Below are 18,642 nucleotides of genomic sequence, written 5' to 3' on the forward strand. Positions count from 1 at the left end.
ACAGAGGGGTGGGCTCAGAGCTCAAACCTACGTCACTGCTTTTTGTTAACGACTGAGTGGGAGTTTCAGTTTGAAAACACACAGAAAAAAATGCAGATGGACTTGCCCTTTAAGTCTATTAATTAAGAGACACTTGCATATGCAATCTGCATTATGCAGTAACAGACTATTGTGAGAAATTATTTAGCGTTCTGCACAGCTTTGTGCTTCCAAATCACACCACTGCACAAGGGAGACAATTAACAGCAAGTGTCGTCTGCTCGCTATGCTCGCTCTGTGATGCCAGAATGCTGTTTGTCACTTTAATCATGAGAGTGTTGACGGCGTTTGAGCACAAAGACTGTATGTATGTTAGTGCTGTAGTGATCTGGTTGACCTTGGCTCATTCCGCCCTCCAGTGGTTAAAATAAATACCCAGTGTGGAGCACAGAAAGACACACTGTAGTCGTGCACAGAGCCAACTGTCCTAAAGATTCCTCATTTGGTAAAACACAGTCCGCCGCGTTCCTCTTCTTGCCAAACCCCCAAACTCTTTCCTGCTCTTCACACCCACTTTCCTGCACTTTCCAGAATCACGCAGTGTGCTGTGGGCTGCAGACAAAAATGGCAAATCCAGTCTGAACCAACATTTAAATGATGAAACTGAGTATTCACACCCCAAATTAAAGACGCATTAGTCAGAGTTGATACTAGTCATTTCAGATACGTCAAAAAAGGCAAACTGAACACTTTGTCCTCTTTGTTCTCTCCACAGCTGTGTCTCATCTCTAAAACTACTCCTCAAGTATAACTTTCACAGCCATCAGGGGATGACTGCTTTTTCTTAGTACATTCCGTGTTGACTAATTACCTCTGACGAGCATCCTACATTTTGTTTTTGACATTATGACAGTATTTTTTTATTGCCTGCATAAATTCAAACCTATATCTACCACAGACACACCCACACACAAAATACATATTCAAGCCAACAGATTAGTATTGTTACAAGAAATAAAGTGATCCTAAGTTCCTCAAAATAAGCACACAGTTTTAAGAACAAAAACACAAAAACAGCGTCTAATGTTCAGTTTCATCTCAGTTAAGAAACTATAGTTTGAGAGATAAAGTGAAGCAAAGAGACAGAGGGTGAAAGAGTGAGCGAACAGAAGGGAGAGGCACACGGTAAACCTCATCAGCATTCTGCAACAGGATTGTCTGGGCTTTGTTGTTGTGGTCCTCTAGCTTGTCTGAGCCATTTTAATGAGTGAATTTTTTCTCCACAGATAACTCTCTCTCGTTACTCTCCCCGCGCTTTCCCTATCTAATGTCTCACTTCGGATAAAGGTTTTGATCAGACTACAATCATGTCAAAATGTTGCTCAAATTGCAGGTTTTCTTTCTGGCTGGGGAGGGAGTTCTTAGAGAGAGCGCTGAGAGATGTGACTAGACAGCAACAGCAGCCCTACGTGAATGTCTGGCAGACTGGGCCATTTAAGATAAAACAGTGTACTGAGACGGCAGCTTATCACTATTCTTTACACATGCTGCAATAGAGCACTGCAGTGGATGCTGTATGCACAGAGATACCTTGATGGATTCTAGCTTCATCTGATCATTAGGGGAATGCTGAGCGTCGGAGCTTAAACAATGCAATGCGGTACAAGAGATAACACAAACTATTATGAAATTAAACTATTAAATATATAAATAAATAATTTTCCACCGCAGAAATCATTACGTTTGTAGGAATCCTAAAGGACAAACAGAGTTTTTAAAAAGTAAAACATGTATTTTACCCATTTCAGTGTGAAATAATTCTAAGCATGGATGTTCATTAAAACAGGCTTATCAGGGTGGGCGGTATCACTCGTGGCAGATGGTGCACAAACCTGCCTAAACTGGTAACTAAATTTTCTCCTCACCGTCCATACAGTCATTTAACTATTTTCTTCATTAAGGGAGCTTCAGTGCGGACATACATCACCATTTATAAGTATTAATACTGTGAAATTCAGACTGATATCCCAGAAAAGTGGGAGAGATCAAATGTAATATCTTTTGACTACTAAGGACGTAGAGATGTTGCTATCTCTATTTGATTGTGGCAGAAAATATCGTTGCAAATAGGGGTAATATGATTGTAATTGTGATTAAAAAATAGCAACTGACCTTTGCTCAAATGCTTAAAAACCCCATTAGATCCACCATTAATCCTTACTTATTAAGAAAGCAAGGCCTTACTTTTTTCTTTCTGTGCTAAATCAAGACTTTAATTGGCTCAAAAACTGGCGTTAATTTGACAAACTGTAAAACATCTCTGATGAAGGGAAATTAACATTCAATGACAAACATTAAAGGGCACAGAAAAGCCTGATTCACTTACTGATATGGATCTCCTGCTGGCTGGTGTAGTCTATGGCTAAGCCGAGGGGAAGAGTGTCTTCACTTGTCTCAGTCACAGGAAGCTCAGCCCGACTCGCATCCTCCAGGATCCAAAGCTCCCAGATCTACAAAGAAAAAAAAAAAAAAACAATCTGTCGTGGTCATGACAGTCTACAGACATTTGGTGCAAATTAAAGCTAACTGAAATGATCCAAGTCAAATTAAAGTTTTTTTTATGTCAAACAAATCACAGGTAATCAGTTATAGCTTTGCTAAAATCATGAACCAGTGTTCATGCAGCTTTTTAAAAGTAAAATTCAAGCAAAGTTCTTAAACCAAACAATTTCTTTAACTCTTGAAGCCTATATCATCATATGTAAATTGTGAAAACGGGCGGAACAGGGAAAGACGCTGGACCATAAAATGCCCCCTTTGCATTTCTGCAGCAGGGTTGGAAATTGCTGGAAAAGTGTGAAAGTGGCTGGTAGACAGACAAAAAATGATTTACTACCGAGTGGCTGGTGAATTTGAATAAACCTGTCAGTGAGTTAAATTCCCGCCTAATTGGCGCTCATGTCAGTCAATCTAGCTCAGAAGCTCAGGCGTGAGAAGGCACCAACAAATATGATGTTAGGATCGTTTCATTTCAAGTATCAAAAGATTTTTGGTAGAGCTGCAACAATTAATCAATTATTAATTGACTATAAAATTAACCTGCAACTATTTTGACAATAGTCAAAATCATTTTGGGTCAAGATCAAGAAAAAACAAGTCCACTTTCTTTGATTTCAGGTTCTCAGATGTGAATATTTCCTCCTCTCTGACAATAAACTGAATTATCTTTGGGTTGTGGAAAAAACAAGACATTTGAAGATGCGATCTTGGGCTTCGGGAAACACTGATCAACATTTTTCACCATTTTATAGAACTAATCAATTAATCAAAAAAACAATCAACACATTAACCAAAATTCGACAATGAAAATAACCATTAATTGCAGCCCTGATTTTTGATTTACATGAGTGACTGTGCACATGAAATACAACATTACGTAGACAATGAAGGATTTTTGAAGGAGTATATTTGAAGTCAATGTCCAACATTTTCCAAACTTTGAAGACTTTGTATGAATCCTGAAACACCTGAGAAGACATTACTTGTTTTGCAGTAGAGACCTGAAACTTCAGAACATCCACAAACTGGCCTGTCATCAAGAGGACTGGTTAAGTGTGTGGCATGAGGTTTGTTGACTGTAGATGGGGGAAGTTCTGCTAACATTAATGATTTAAAGGGAAAGTGTTATGAGCGAGAAGAACTTTGTAGAGCGGTTATGTAAGTCTGCATCTCAAACACTCATAATGTCATGTTTTTCTTTCAGAACTTCACTGATCTCATTGTTTACTTCTCTCAAGGAATTTAAATGGAAATCCATCATGGTGAGAGACACTTTTCATTTCTATCTATATTATCTATTTAACAGTGTGTCAATCAAGCTTAAGTTTCCTTTAACATCCTCAGCTTTTCACTTAATTAGGTACCTTGTCCTCTTGTCTGGCGATGACGCTGACTTCAATGGAAGCTGCTGATGCCGCAAACACGAGGTCCCTAAGTGAAATAAACGACGAGACAAAGCAGAACATTGCAGTAATTTAGCATGACATTAAGATAAAACAGACTTAAGAGTTTGAAGGAATAAATCATGCCTTATACTCTACAGTGAACGTGCTTTTGGGTGCCCATTACACTATCCATGCCCGAAAATTGGGATCACTCTTACCAGTCCTCTACGTGGCTGAGGAAGTAGTGGTGTTGTCGCTCAGTGCAGCTGCCGTACACCGTGTCACTAAAGTTCAGATACTTTGTCTCCACCTTCTCATCCTTTTTCTACAAAAAATAAACAAAAACAAATCGCACTGTCAAATTAATTTGCTCGAGGTAGATTAACAAGATCAAACAAACGCTAAAACCCTCTTCTGATAGAAATAAGGTTGTCAAAAGTATTGATACTTCAATACTTCTGTTAGTTAGACAGTACATTTGATAGTATTGAAAGTACCAAAGATATGAAAAAAAAAAAAAAAAAAAAAGATCAATGTGCTCATTTAAGACCTCAGTTCAGTTCAGCCTTTACTCTTTTTTCTGAAATTTTGCTTGCAGGACAAAACCAGACAGTGTTCATTTTCCTTTCCAGCACTGTGCATGCTGTTAATAAAAAAAATAATAAAATACTGTAGATAAAATAAATTGAAAATAAAAAAAAGGAAAATAATTATCCTATTTTGTATGCCCAGGACTTTTTTTTTTCTTTTTGCCACATCAAAAGAAGTATCAGGCATCATTTTTTCATACTAGTACTGCATCAAAGTTTACGATTCTGGTATTGTAACAACATTGGGCTCTGGCATATTTTTTAGCTACTTGATAATGAAAATAATAATATATTACTCGTTAAAATTAATATAATAAATAAATAATTATTAGTTAAGATATCATCTTTAGTAATGAATAATAAAATGAAAAAATAAATCTGATTTAAAATTTCATATTCTGTGAAACAGTTGATAACAAGCACGTGTGATAAGCTGTGACCTAAGTAGCTCCATGAAATCAACAATAAAGCCTTGAATGACTTAATAGTCAGTTAGACGGTGGATCCTACTCAAATAACAAAACACAAGTAGGCACATGTCAGTTGTAGCAGCAGCCTCTATGTAACTACACAGCCACGACACAAAAAAATGTGGAAACACCTCAAAGCATTTGGACTTCAAATCTAATGCTGCGTTTGTTTATTCAGGTTGTTACTGAGGCCGTGTGGAGGGAATATCACCAACCAAACAGGTAAAACTGATGTAAATTCCAAAAGACATATACAGTCAAATTTAATCTAGTGAGGCAGTGAGCATAAGAGTAATGAAAACGGGAGGGGTGCAGCCTGAAAAAAAATCCAAATGGGTGAATTCAGTGGACTTCAGATGTAGGGCGTACTCACAGGGAGGGAGATCAACACGAGCTCAGGAGGGGTCTCAAGGGACCCATCTGCAGCAGCATATACCACTGCAAACACAAAAGTTCTCAGCCACAGCACATCCAGAACTGTGAGAGATAACAGGGAAGAGAGGTGTTAGCCACAGACGGGATTTAAACACAGAAATGAAAGTGAAACAAGAATATGAAACATATTGTCATAATATGCTATAAATAACCCAGTTACAGCTCTCATCTAATTTTATAGGTGCAGGATTCGTCTTACCTTTGACGGGTTCGTCAGAGGTATAGAAGTGGGGACAGGGGATGACTTTCTTTTCCTCCAGAGCCTTTTCAATAAAGGAGAAAATCAGTTATTCATCTTCTCAGTCACTGGATACTGCAGCTCTCAGGGAAAATTAAATATTATACTTTTAATGAGGGTGAATTAGGTTCACTTACTGGTGTATACTGACAAACTGTGGCATTCATTTTTCCTGCAGCGACTTGCTTTCCTTTTGGACTCCAGCAAACTGTGGGAAACAATGTACATTAACTATAATTAAGCCACAACAGATATGGAATATAGGAGAAAGCACTACTTTGTTTAAAGTCTCACTCACTGCATGTGATGCCACTTGAGGCAGGTAGCTCTGCCAGCACTTTCACACTGTCGGCAACATCCAAAATCTCCATACTGCCGTCAGACATACAGGCAGCCAACATGGACGCCTGGGCAGGATTCCACTTCAGGTCCTGCACTAAAGTGCCAGGGGGTACAGCTGGCAGCAGTGATGCAAAAGGTAACTTCTGTGGTCTTGCCTGGGGGGGGAAAACAAATAATAAAGTTAACAAAAAATGAACAGGTCAGAGGCTTAAAGCAATTAAATATAGCAGATACTAGCAGACATTTAATAACTAAACATCCAGGCGTGAGAAGTAATCAAATTTAAACTGAACTTTGTGATAGTGTAAATCTTATGGAAGCTTGCTGCATTCACTTGAGAAAACTTATTGACCTATTCTTCTGAATTTATGAGATAACTTTCTCGTGTAAAACCTGTAAATCTTCAACTTTATGCATTATAGTAACACAAATGTAGGGACTGTGCTGTGCATGGTTTTCTCAAAAGGCGGTCAGTGCTCTGTTTCACCTCCACCCACAATAGTTTAAAGACCTAGGCTAATAAATAAACAGACAAATTGCTCTAAACAGCTCTAAACAGTTCTTAGGTTGGAAATCGGCAAAAGAAGTAACCTTCTGGACTATGGATTGTAGGTCAACCCACGCTTCACTAAGTGGTTATGGGGTTGGTGGTTGCTGAGATCTGGCCGCTGCAGCATGCTGGATGCTGTTTCAGGGCTGAGGAACCACTCTTAAGGGCTTTGGGTCAGGGTTATGTGGTTGAGAGTCCTGCCTGGGCCTGCTCGAGCACGCCTGAGGCTGGTTATGGGCTTTGGGACAGGGTGGAGGGGGCTGAGAGCTGGCCCTGGGCATAGAGCCTGCTGGAGGTAGCTCATAAATTCACACACAAAAAAAACAGCAAATTTTTTTTCTAAAGCAAATGCAGTAAGTGCTCCTAAAATCTTTTTTATTTCATTTCCATAAAATTACTGTATTTTAGTTTTACTACATTATTCTATACGTAGTATTATTTAATCTTTTATTACTTCTACAACTCTGATTCCATAAAGCTGGGATGCTGTGTAAAATACAAATAAAAACATCATGTATCAAAATCAGAATGAGTTTATATTTTTATGAGAAAAAAAGTCAAAGTCTGAACATTAAACATCTTGTCTTTGCACTGTATTTGTACTGTACACAGCATCCCAACTTTTTTGAAATTGGTTTGTACTAGTTTATTAGTTGCATACTCAATGTACACTTCTGCAGTATTTAGAAAGGCCAAAATTAAAAAAAAGCAGATGGGGAATTTAATTACAAATTATTTTGATTAGCCTAGTAAATATAGTTGCTGCATGTCAGTCTTTTCTTTATGTTCTGGGTATTTGTGAGTCTCCTGCTGCTAAGATACTGGATTGCTCTGAATAACTCTGTCAGCCTAAAAAAGCATCTTTATTAGAAGTAATCAGTAATTTCCCTGCAGTCGTTGTTCATTGTTCAGAGAGCTGAAACAAGACCAACAGCATCTTCAAATCTTCAAGCGTCTTTTTGTTTGTTATACAAAGACAGAAATACACACACCCCGGCAAAACCTGAAATGGGCATGACGCATGTGTAATACAATACTGGCACATTAAATACACTAACTAAAGCAGTCACCTTGTTTGCGAAGGTGCGGACATCGTAGAATGTGAGGGACAAGCCTGTCTCCTCAGACAAGCCACATACTGACAATGTCAGTTCATCACAACTGAGAGCCAAGTGGTGCAGAGACAGTTCCACGGTCACCTCCGACAACGCTGCTATCCCCTCAACTAGAACAAAGAGGGAAATCGGACATGAATGGAAATTAAGCTAAAGATATATTTTTGACAATGTAGTGCAAACCTGATTGGTGAAATATTCAAATTCAAACCTGTAGAGTATGTTTATACCTATTTCATTGGAGTTGCCGTCAGCTTTATCAGCAGCCAGGATGTCTATGGTTTGGTAAACTTTGAACGTTCTGTCGAACCCAACAAAAGTCAAACCAAACTTGTTTGAGACGGCAAGTAGACTTGATCTTTCTTTTGGCAAATCTTCAGCAGGCTCAAAAACTCTTGCTTTCTTCATCTGACGAAACTGAAAATCCTGAAAAAGACAATGCACTGTTTGTTACTTCAGAGTGACCAGTTAATGGTGGTAAATATATGTGGGTACACTTCAATAATTGTGACCTTAACTAAACCGAACCTCTGTCTATGAATAAAAATAACAATATATGTAAAAATGCTTGACAACATGGCTTGTGTGCTCATTTTATACTGTCATTGCCACTCAATTTTATATTGTCATTGTATATGTACAACAAAATTTAGTGTGCTGTAAAATACATTGAAAGCATGAATATAAAATAGACGCCTGAACGTTTATGTCAATATGAAAATATACACATGAAATACAAGATAAGATCAAGAATAAAATAATAAGCAGAAAACAAAAAGTACGTAGGTACTGGGCATATTGTTTGTGAACAGTCTGTGGATATGAGACTATGTGCAACAAGGGTGTTGGGTTATGACTTTAAAATGGTAATAAAATGACAATTGTGGTCAGTGAGAAGTTGTGTGAGACATGAGCAGCAAATTAAAACCATAATGTGCAACTAGTGCAGCATGTAGCAACTTAACATTGTTTTTCACAGCACCCAGACTATGGTCTAATCTATATGGTTCTCATGTCATGCTTGCAGTTTGACCCAACAGCCATTTCTTAAACTGCGTGATACATGAAGTCACATATTTGCCTTTTAAATTATTTAGCTGCTTTCAACTTGACTTGATTAACAACACAGGTTCGCACAGCCTGAAATTTAAAGTTTAAGCTAGCATGCCATGCAGTCACGTCACGTTAGCTGCTAATGCTAAGCTGTGTTGGTACATTAACCACAACAAATTTAATTGAACACGACTTTATTTCACACACAGGAGGCTGTTAATTCAGCTAACCTCAAGTTAGCATGCAACTCTAATGGGGCACATACTGTATGATATAGCGTAAGTATGCTAATAGCATAGTACTAGCATAAGCAGCTAGCTAGAAAGAGACGGTACAAGTTGCTGTAGCAGCTTGTTTCTCGACAGACTTTTAAACTGAACTCTCTACTTGTGTCCAAGTTGTTATAATGACTCTGTAAATATGTTTAATTTAAGGTTAACTAAACTGAAAACCCAAGCCCGATCAGACAGCTAATCGGCTAAGCTAACTAGTACCATTGGAAATGAACTGACGCAGTGCTAGCAAACATTAGCGTACATATGCTAACCTGTCAACACAACTTAGATGACAGAGCGTACCTTCATTTCCCTCTCGGGAGGGGAGTCTGCGTCGTCACTCATTTTGAAGAGCAGAAGTTGTTTCTTTTCCAGCCGAACTGTTATATCTGTTTATTCCCTCCTTGGCTGTATTTGAGACAATTTTCTGGTGAGCCACATTAGTCTGTCAGGAGAGCTCAACACACGCCGCGCGAATTTGCCATTGCGTACGTAGGATGACAAATCGATACCAGAGCAGTCCGACCACAACACTGACATTGAGCTCATAAGGATGGATGTGTTTATACTAAATCTCCTTTACCAAAATGGGGGTACATTAAGGAATAATCGAGGGTTACATTAGAGACAAACACAAAAACTTATCAATTTCCAAGCCAGGTTTAAAGAAAACACATGAATTTATGATAAAGACAGTTGGCCAGTTCCCCCCAAACATCATCACCAAAGCCATTACTCCACTTCTCTGCTCCCTGATGGGATTAAATCTAATAATAAACAGGACAGAGGTACAATTTAACAAACAGAGTAATAGCACTTAGGCCCTGTAACCTAAATTAGAAAAGTAGGCTGCTCCCCTGATTGCTCATATCAATAAAATGGTCTTATATGTTAAAAAGTCTGCATATGATAATGTTTGACAATACATATCAGTAAATTCTAAATGAATGCAACAAACAATGAAGAAAGAAACTGATCATTTTATGCTGGCTGTAAAAAATAGTCTGAATTCTTTTGGTGACTTTCCGAAAAATGTCTAAATACGTTACAGATCTCCTGCAGACATGCATTAATATAAAAGTCTGTCTGTGTAAACATGTGTCTCATATGTTTTTTCATATGTTCACCAGTGGCTTGAAGTTTCTGCTTCATGCAAGACCAGGATTGACTTCCATGCTAGTTGTGATGTCACAAATCATGCTGATCATCATTCATCATTCTTGTAAGGTATCACTAAATGTGTGATTCAAAATCTTTTTTGCTTTTATGCTTTAACATTTCCATTAGGCTACTTTTAAGAGATCATTAATGAAGGACTAAGACACTTGCCTATATGTCTGTGTTTTAGAAGGTGAATGTATTTTTGTATTTCTGTGAAAAGAATTCCTCACGTGTAAGTAATCTAGATTGATTCGAAGTTATATATCTCACTTTCCAGGAATTTCCCCAAATTTATTCATACTACCAGAAAGAATTAGCGTGAGTCTGAAGTTTAAGACCTGTAAAATGTACAGTTTCTGGGGGAAATAAAACTTTGACGCATGCTCTCTGTCAGGTAGCCAAGTAGTCCCAAAGGCAATATATTGAAGCTTGTCTTCAAGGGAAATCTAGTGAATCCTGCAATGAAAAATGCTATAGGCTATAATTTGATTTAACAAGTATTTCACTATAAGTAAGAATTATTTTACTTTTCCTCTGTTGGGACCTCCTTACCTACATTCTGGGCAGCTATGCATTAACACAAGACATCACAACGTGCAAAAGCTTCTCAAACAAGGTTCCTTGGTGTGATATTTGTGGGTCAGTACTCACTAAATCCCCGAAGGTAGCCATTCTGCTCTGGAAACACAGCTATCTTTAAGAAAGGCCTTAATATAGACAGAGATAAAAGAAAGAGGAGGGCAGTATATGGTGAAGTAAGGACTTTTATTAGAAAGCAGATTTTTCTGTATTGCATTTAAAGAAATCAGGTACTTTTTTGTACTACACAACTGAAACTGGTGATGGCAAATACCATGATGGGAATGAAAGGTAGATTCTTATGCAACATCAAAAGTGGCAACTTGCATTTCTGTTGTATATATTATTGATGCTTGAGTCAGAAGGCGCATAAACATTTTTAACATTTTTCATTTGAAACATAAAGCAGTATCAACACTGAAATTGTCCCATCCCAGTTTGCCTGGTCCAAGCCCTGTTGATAGTGAAGAACGTTACCACGATCAAAGTGTAGGGTTGCATGATAAGATCCTCTTCTGTCGTACGGACTGTCGTCCATTTGTATGGACTGTCGTCCACTGAGAGGTCACCAATAAGCCCAGACTTATAGGCCCAAGTTCGGCCCATGCTTATATCAGAGCTTTACAGATATGGTCCATGTCAACATGGGACAGCTCTGTTCACGAAGCACCAAGGAATCAGTCACATATCCGTCAGTCCTTGTTGCAGAGACACACACTTAAAACCAAGAAGGCTTTTCCCTCCACTCTGGAAAGTAAGCTAGCACAGACCAAAGCAAGCCGGAGAAAGACAAAGCAAACAGCAAGAGCACAGCAAGTCATGTCAGATCTCCCATAATGCACTTTGGGTCTCATCCCTAATCTGATTGTCAGCGCTCTGAACACATGGCTTTAAAAGTTGCGTTTTCCCCCTCATTCGCCAAAACCCTCGGTCATCCTTTTCTCTCGTTTGTCTAAGTAGTTCTAAAGTGCTGGCATTATGTTCAAGGACACATACATACACATATAAACTTTTAGTGCATTTTTTTCTGAGTCTGCTGAAGGTTCAAATGCACACTCATCTGGGTAGTTAGTCAATGTATTCCACTCTTTATCACTACTTTGCTGTCATTATTACGATAGGTTACCTAAAACATTCAATAAAAGGCCAGGGTGTGCGATAAAAATACAACCCTCCTCATTGCAAGACTCCACAGTCTTTGTTTGCTAACAGTGACAACAGTTATTCAGCATAAAATACATGGTGCATAAAGATCAGAGGTTTCATCGGGTTAGAGTGAGTGTCTGAATGGCATGCATTTTATGATACAAGTGTCTCTTTGCATATAAATGTATTGTTTTCAGGATAAACCACTCAGTGGAACAAAGACTACTGCGCCCATTAGTTTGACAGTAATGGGGGATGAACAGAGCACTATGTAAGGTTTTTAGAAAGTACGTAACAATTTATTTGCAAAGAAATGTTTGTGAAAATAGGTTCTTTTCAACCAACAATACTATTATGACTCTTATTTTGACATGTTCAATGATCATCCAGGTGAGTGTCAGACAAAGCTCTGTCACTAAATAATTTTCTTTTTAAAAAAAAAGAAGAATTCTTAACTACAGAGTTTGCTGTGAAGGAGACACTACGTTCAATCAAAAGATATATGTAAAAAATACATCACATTACATACATTTTACAGGACCTTTTCTTTCAGCCACCTCAAATAGAGCTCATCCTCCAAAGGGTTAGCCATGACATTCTCTGAGAATTTCTCAGTTTTACAGTATAGTGCAACATCATTCATGTTCAAATTCACCCTGCACAAGAAAAAAAAAAAAAAAACGACCCCAAAAATAGTAGCAAAAAAAGTTTTTCCTACAAAGGATGTTTTTCTTTTTGCGTTGGTCGGGTCAGAGTCTAATGTAAAGTGTAATGCATGTGTCATCGTTTTGTGAGGAAGACTATTCTAAAGTGAATATCGTATATTCTTGAAATAGTTTTTTTGGGGGTTGTCTGTCAATCATATAGGATTAAATAATGTGCGGATGTTTGTCCAGGGGATCCAGATCGTTCCTTTAGTGCAACAGATTTGTTTAATGAGTTCGACTCAGTTGGTTTGGTTCACAATTTCTCCTTAAAGAACAGGATGATGGCAAAAATTAAAAAGAAATCTGAATATAATATTATATACAGGCCAATTTTAGTAGAATTATAAATTAAGTAAAGGACAAAAAAATCTGTCAATCTACTCCCATACAGGTGCTTTGTCTTGTTCAACTCTGAACATAAAGGTTCACGTCACATTCACAACATCCACACGCACACAGTCACAGTCTAAGGCACTGCTCCACACCCCTTTATCCCTACAGTGGAGTTTTTATCAATGTTTCCCACCCTACATTATTAACTGCTTTGTTTTAACCGGAGTTCATATCAAATTCCTCTCAGTTTAAGTCATGGCCACGCGCAATTCTGCACAGATTTATTGTGCATGAAAGTATAAAGAGAGAAAACTTATCTGTCATACTTGCAGCACAGTTTAACAGTGGAGTAAACTGGTTTCATGTTTGTTGGGTGGCAGGCTGATTAAGCTGCAAACTATTTTCTAGTCTAAAGTAATAACTGTGATTTTGGTTTAATTTCAAGATTATATGCATTTTGGGAAGATTGTTACCTTGGTTGAGAAAATCAGAAGTGTAGGTGATCCCCTCAAAAGTCCAGTAATTAAGGTAGTGGCTCCAATAAACAACTGAATACCTTTATTTATTTATTTTTTTTACAAGAGCATCTTTAAGAACCGAAGCTTAACAACTTAAAAATGAGATAAAGAAATTGTTTTTTAAATCTTGAAATATATATATATGTACAGAAAAGTTCAAAAACTCTGTTTTGTGAACATTTCAACATTAGAGACGTACAGAATTGTCAAAATATTAAAAAAATGAGGAGCTTGTTGGGATGAAAATAGAAAAAAAGGCTTGTACGCGAACTTCGCTCAGTTTTCTGTATATTAGGGAAACGCTCCCTTGTGTTCACCACGTTGGAAGACCTGTTCACATCAGTTTAGAAATCAAAAAACAAATCACAAAAGCTTTCGGGTAGAACATCACCCAGCCTCACAGTCAAATTATATTTTACTGTGGCCCATTTTTAAGAGTACACAATTGAGGAAAAATATAAAAAGTATTTGAGTATCTGACCGTGTTCAGTCAAGGCTTGGAGCCCTCGCCAAAGCAGTGCTACAGTTTACATTCATTCATCATCTCAGCCATTCTATCACGGCCCTGTTTTAGCTATGGCAGATCACATTTCTTCCAAAAGAAAAAAAAAAGAAAGAAAACAAGATACTGTAAACATCATTATTATCACCTATAGTGCAATTATAACCCTGTGTTTCTTGTGCAGGGCCATCTTAAAGCTTCCCCTAAAGAGTCCGAAACAAGATAACGAAGAACACAGACAGAATAATCCGGCCCGACCTTTCCGGTGGCGCAGCACTTGAAGCAGAAATATATCAGGGGTATATGCTGTGTTGTCGTTGTTTTTTTTGCTTGGTTATTAGCTTCTGTTAGCAATTTCTACAAAGGAAAAAACTGATCAATTTTATTTTCAGCTTTTCCAAAATGTCGGTGGCTTAAAATGACTTTGGGGTTCATTCTTTCATCTGACTTTGATGGTCTGAACTTGCGATTAAATGTGCTTCGACACTGAAAACCCAGAAAACAAAAGAAAACATACAACAGTATCTCTTAAAAATCAATGCACAAAACAACAAAGGAAGGCTGTTTGGACTATGTCCCTATGCGTGGCAGAAATATGGAAGCCCATTTCCACCAATGTTACGGGAAAAACAGACCTGGTCGGCCATTATTATGAAAAACTTTCTAAAAAGTCTCATTATTTAGAGATACTAATTTGAGAAAGTTTCTCATTATGACGTATTGGATCTTGTTTCTTTTTTTTTTTTAGCACATTTGCAGAATGGGCTTCCATACAGAAAGCATGAAAACAGAAGTCAAAACAGAAAAATGACAAATACAGGTTAAAGTCCCTGTTCGACTTGTTGCCTCACTCCAGTTTTCTCCTTTTAAACCCACAATCCTCTGATTAAACAACTTTTCAAGGTGATGTGGAGGAAATGTTCAGTCTTAAGTACAGTCCTTAGCTTCCCACCCTTTAACCTTTGTTTTCTTTTGAGTGCAAATGCAATAAGCCAGCAGAAATTGCTCTTACGAGTTTTATTAAATAATTTACCCCCCCTAAACCCACCCAGGAGAACGCGAAGAAGAAGAACAGGATGGAAGCAGGGCTGTGTAGTCTTGGTGCCAATCACACCACCACATTGAGGTGAAACAGTGCTTCTCTCTGACACGTTTCCTTCTACCACTCAGTGTAGTGCACCTCCTCTTATATTCAGTCTCCTCTACCCGCGGTGACAGCACGCTCCGTAGTTAAAAAAAATAAAAATAAAACAGAAAAATCCAACTGATACCGTGTCAAACACAGTCATTCCTGGGTCACGCCCAGGTCAGTTCTAACATGTGTCAGACTGAGGTCAGATCCCAGTGAGAAACGGGATAAAAAAGTCCTTTTAATGGCATATGTCGAGGCAACAGTAGCTGTTTTCTTATTTAGATGCAGGTTTGTGGCTTTGTTTGCAGTAATTCTCTGTATCCACTGTTTGTATTCATGCATGCAAGCTGTTGTGTTCACATCTCTCTCTGTATCTCCAAGATAGAATGATGTAATTTAAAAGGAGTTAAAAAGCATTGTTACGTATCTTTTTTTGGGGGGGGACAGTGTATTCTTTTTTTTCATAACGTGTCGGTGTAGATATTAAAGGCTATTATCCTAACGTGAGACGTGTGTGTATCTGTGTGTGTGGTGTGTGTGGTTAGGTAAGGGCAGTCTGGAGCAGACACAGGCATCACATTGACAATCTAATCCAATATGTCACGGGCAAATACGCATGAAAAAACAACTCCATGTGATAGATTATTGGTTAGATTGTGGAGAAGTGTTTAGCTTTCACAGAAAAAAAAAACTTTTGCTTATCTGTATCATAAAAATGTCGTGCTGTTTTGAGAGAAAAAGAAAACTGTTTTGCTAGACAGCAATGATACAGTACTTGACTTGATCTTTAATTGTAAAATAACCTTTGTTATACATTATATTCATACATATGTGTCATACAGTACGATGTAAAGTGGTCAAACATGGCAAAATAAGCTGCTTCTCAAGCGAGCTGTGTTTCTCTCATCTCTTTTTCCCAAGGTTACATGGGTTATTTTCAGACGCAGCTTTCCAAGAAAACGGAATCATTTTACAAAGCATTATACCACACTCCATAAACTGCCAGCAAAGCAGCTGTTGCTTTTGTATTGCACTGAAATGATGAATCATTACAGCCATTTGTTCTGCTATCAGGCCTTTGTAATATTGCTGCGGGTGCCGAAGTACTGAGTAAATACAGAATGTACGAAGAAAAAGGGTGGAGCAGAAAGGGTTGATTTTCTTATTGTGCTAATGCCATGCCTGTGTCTACTTCTACTATCACTGTTCTACTTCCACTATCGGTAATTATGCGTGTACACAAGCACACGTGTGCACATGCATGTGTGACAAATTCCTGTATAGTTAAGACCTACGAGCGCAGCTTTTTGTGCTGAATAATTTCCGTTGAGGAAGCACGGAGGAGAAGAAGAAGAGTGTTGGACGAGATGTTAGAGTTAAAGAGAGCAAGCAAAAGAAAACGCGGTGTTAAACAGATTTCACAATGTGTGAGGCAGCCCAGGGGACTTTCACTGTCCGTTCACCCTCAGACCTTGTCCAAAACTTTCCACTTCCTGCTCAGGCGGCGTGTCGCCACAATTGCCCGCCTCAGCTCCTGGGACCAAAGTCGGCGCCCCCAGTGATCCGTCTACACCCTCTAACCCGGCTTCATCCTCATCTTCCTCCTGTTCCTCCTGGACGACTCCTTCACCTTCACCTTCGGCCTCTGCCCCGGCGGCCCCGGAGCCGGGGCTGCCCTCTGTCAGCGGCGCGTGAGTCCTGAGAGGGTCCTTGCGGTCTGGATACAGCCTTTGCTCTAGGCTCTTGAAGTCGGGCTCAAAGGGGAGGGGCACCCCTGGCTGAGGGGCGCCCAGCGCCAGGCCCAGACCCACGGCGGCACCCATGCCCATTCCCGCACGGTACACCTCCACGCTGTCGGGCAGCATGGACTTGATCTTAGGCAGCCATCGCTTGCGGACACGCCTCGCGTTTGTGCACATGTCAGCAGCAATCACATTCATTTCACTCTCCTTGAAGTTAGGGTTGAAATTTTGACAGTAGACTGTAAAAGAGAAAAGACAACAAACTCCATGAAGACAAACTGTCCTCTTCTAAAACAAACTACAACCCCAATTTCAAAAGAGCTGAAATCGTAGATTAAACAGAATGCAACAATTTGCAGAAAGTTTTTGACCTATATTGAAAAGAATACAGCACAAAGACAAGAAATTTAATGTTCAAACTGATTAAGTTTATTATTTTTTATAAATATACACTCATTCTGAATATGATGCCTGCAACATGTTCATTTTTACCACTGTGATACCTTTTCACCTTTTCACTATTTGTTGAAGTTTTTAAAGTGAAATTAATGTACGACTTCAGGTTGCTAACGTGTTTTCAAGTCTATCTTGTATGTAAAGGTTTTTAATGCAGTTTTTAACATAGTGTTACCTGAAGGGTCAAAGGTCACAGCCAATCAATGTCCAATTTACCCTTTTACATGTGAAATATTCCAAACAGGTGTTACTTTGTGTTTTTTTAAGCATTTCCAACACTGTCCCAACTTTTTTGAAACATGTTGCAGGCACCACATTCAGAATGAGTCTGTATTTGTCTTTGCACTGAATTCAGTCAAATAAAAGTGGAGAGGATTTGCAAATCATTGCATTCAGTTTTTATTTACGATTTATACAACATCCCATCTTTTTTGGAATCTGGGTTGCAGACTATAAACTACAAAAGAAATAAAGTGCAAGTAAAAGGAATAAATAAAAAGAAACTATTAGATGATTTGGACAATAAACCTACGTTTGACAGCGTTGAGGACCCTGCTGTCCAGGGGTTTCCTACTGGGGTCACTAGTAGAAGAACGGATACCTGTCCCACAGCTATTGGCTAAAGTGTTTCTGCAGGGACACAGAGTCGACACCAGGGGGCAGAGTCAGCAACAGGCACATACAGTACAGTGGATGGAACATAGGAACACACACACAACTAACCGCATTGCACAACATGGCCACAGATGGAGTGTGAAAGTTGCTTTGTGACAACAGCGGCAGTGTTGGAGTCATACACAGATACTCAAATCTTACAGTAAAGACTAATACAGGCTGTTCTGCTTTTGTCGAGCGTTCCTTCATACCCACCTATCAAAGAACGTGGCTAGCAGACGGCGGAGCAAGACTTTGTGTTTGATACCAGCACATAGATGACAGTTCATCAGCTGGCCTCGAGTCATGAACACCTGTGTACCTGGTGGAGAAAATAAGCTCATGTTACAACCCATTCCCTGTCTTTGAAGACTTCAGAGGTTTCTCTCTTTGACCCAATTACCAGTTCATCTTTTATTCTTTGGTTACATTACAATATTCAACGAGAGCTTTAATGGACTTAAAGGTCGGATTATCTGAAGAGGGGCAGTATGAGGAACTTATCTCGGTTTGGAGAAGCAGAGAGGTGTACCTGCTCTGAAGCTAAACAATGAACTGCTGTGGACGGATCACAGTCTTTTCTGACAGGAAACCACTGTTATATGATCCAACCAAACTCCATAGTTGAAATCAGTAATATTATCACAGAGAAAGGGAGTTTCTGGTCTACTGCTGCCTCGATCGGTTAGTTTGTTCATGTTACTGTTTGATGTCTGTGTTT

General features: G+C 38.8%; 2 protein-coding genes across 4 annotated transcripts in view; both read right to left on the minus strand.

Moving 5' to 3' along the window:
* Window positions 1-9,472, minus strand: part of nup214 (nucleoporin 214) — a 39,193-nt gene extending 29,721 nt beyond the window's left edge. For both annotated transcript variants that reach the window (XM_084745590.1, XM_084745591.1), the window contains exons 1-10: window positions 9,295-9,472; window positions 7,894-8,089; window positions 7,619-7,773; window positions 5,955-6,153; window positions 5,794-5,864; window positions 5,618-5,681; window positions 5,357-5,460; window positions 4,142-4,248; window positions 3,903-3,969; window positions 2,366-2,489 (exon numbers count right to left, since the gene is read on the minus strand). In XM_084745590.1, the coding sequence (XP_084601716.1) occupies window positions 2,366-2,489; window positions 3,903-3,969; window positions 4,142-4,248; window positions 5,357-5,460; window positions 5,618-5,681; window positions 5,794-5,864; window positions 5,955-6,153; window positions 7,619-7,773; window positions 7,894-8,089; window positions 9,295-9,336 (1,129 nt within the window). In that variant the 5' untranslated portion in view covers window positions 9,337-9,472. The remainder of the gene's footprint in view (window positions 1-2,365; window positions 2,490-3,902; window positions 3,970-4,141; window positions 4,249-5,356; window positions 5,461-5,617; window positions 5,682-5,793; window positions 5,865-5,954; window positions 6,154-7,618; window positions 7,774-7,893; window positions 8,090-9,294) is intronic.
* Window positions 9,473-10,898: 1,426 nt separating this feature from the next.
* Window positions 10,899-18,642, minus strand: part of nacc2 (NACC family member 2) — a 42,027-nt gene continuing 34,283 nt past the window's right edge. For both annotated transcript variants that reach the window (XM_084745678.1, XM_084745677.1), the window contains exons 5-7: window positions 18,138-18,243; window positions 17,800-17,897; window positions 10,899-17,050 (exon numbers count right to left, since the gene is read on the minus strand). In XM_084745678.1, the coding sequence (XP_084601804.1) occupies window positions 16,518-17,050; window positions 17,800-17,897; window positions 18,138-18,243 (737 nt within the window). In that variant the 3' untranslated portion in view covers window positions 10,899-16,517. The remainder of the gene's footprint in view (window positions 17,051-17,799; window positions 17,898-18,137; window positions 18,244-18,642) is intronic.

Source organism: Lutjanus erythropterus, chromosome 20, assembly GCF_056507025.1.
Source record: "Lutjanus erythropterus isolate fLutEry1 chromosome 20, fLutEry1.hap2, whole genome shotgun sequence".
In the NCBI taxonomy this organism is placed as follows: Eukaryota; Metazoa; Chordata; class Actinopteri; order Lutjaniformes; family Lutjanidae; genus Lutjanus; species Lutjanus erythropterus.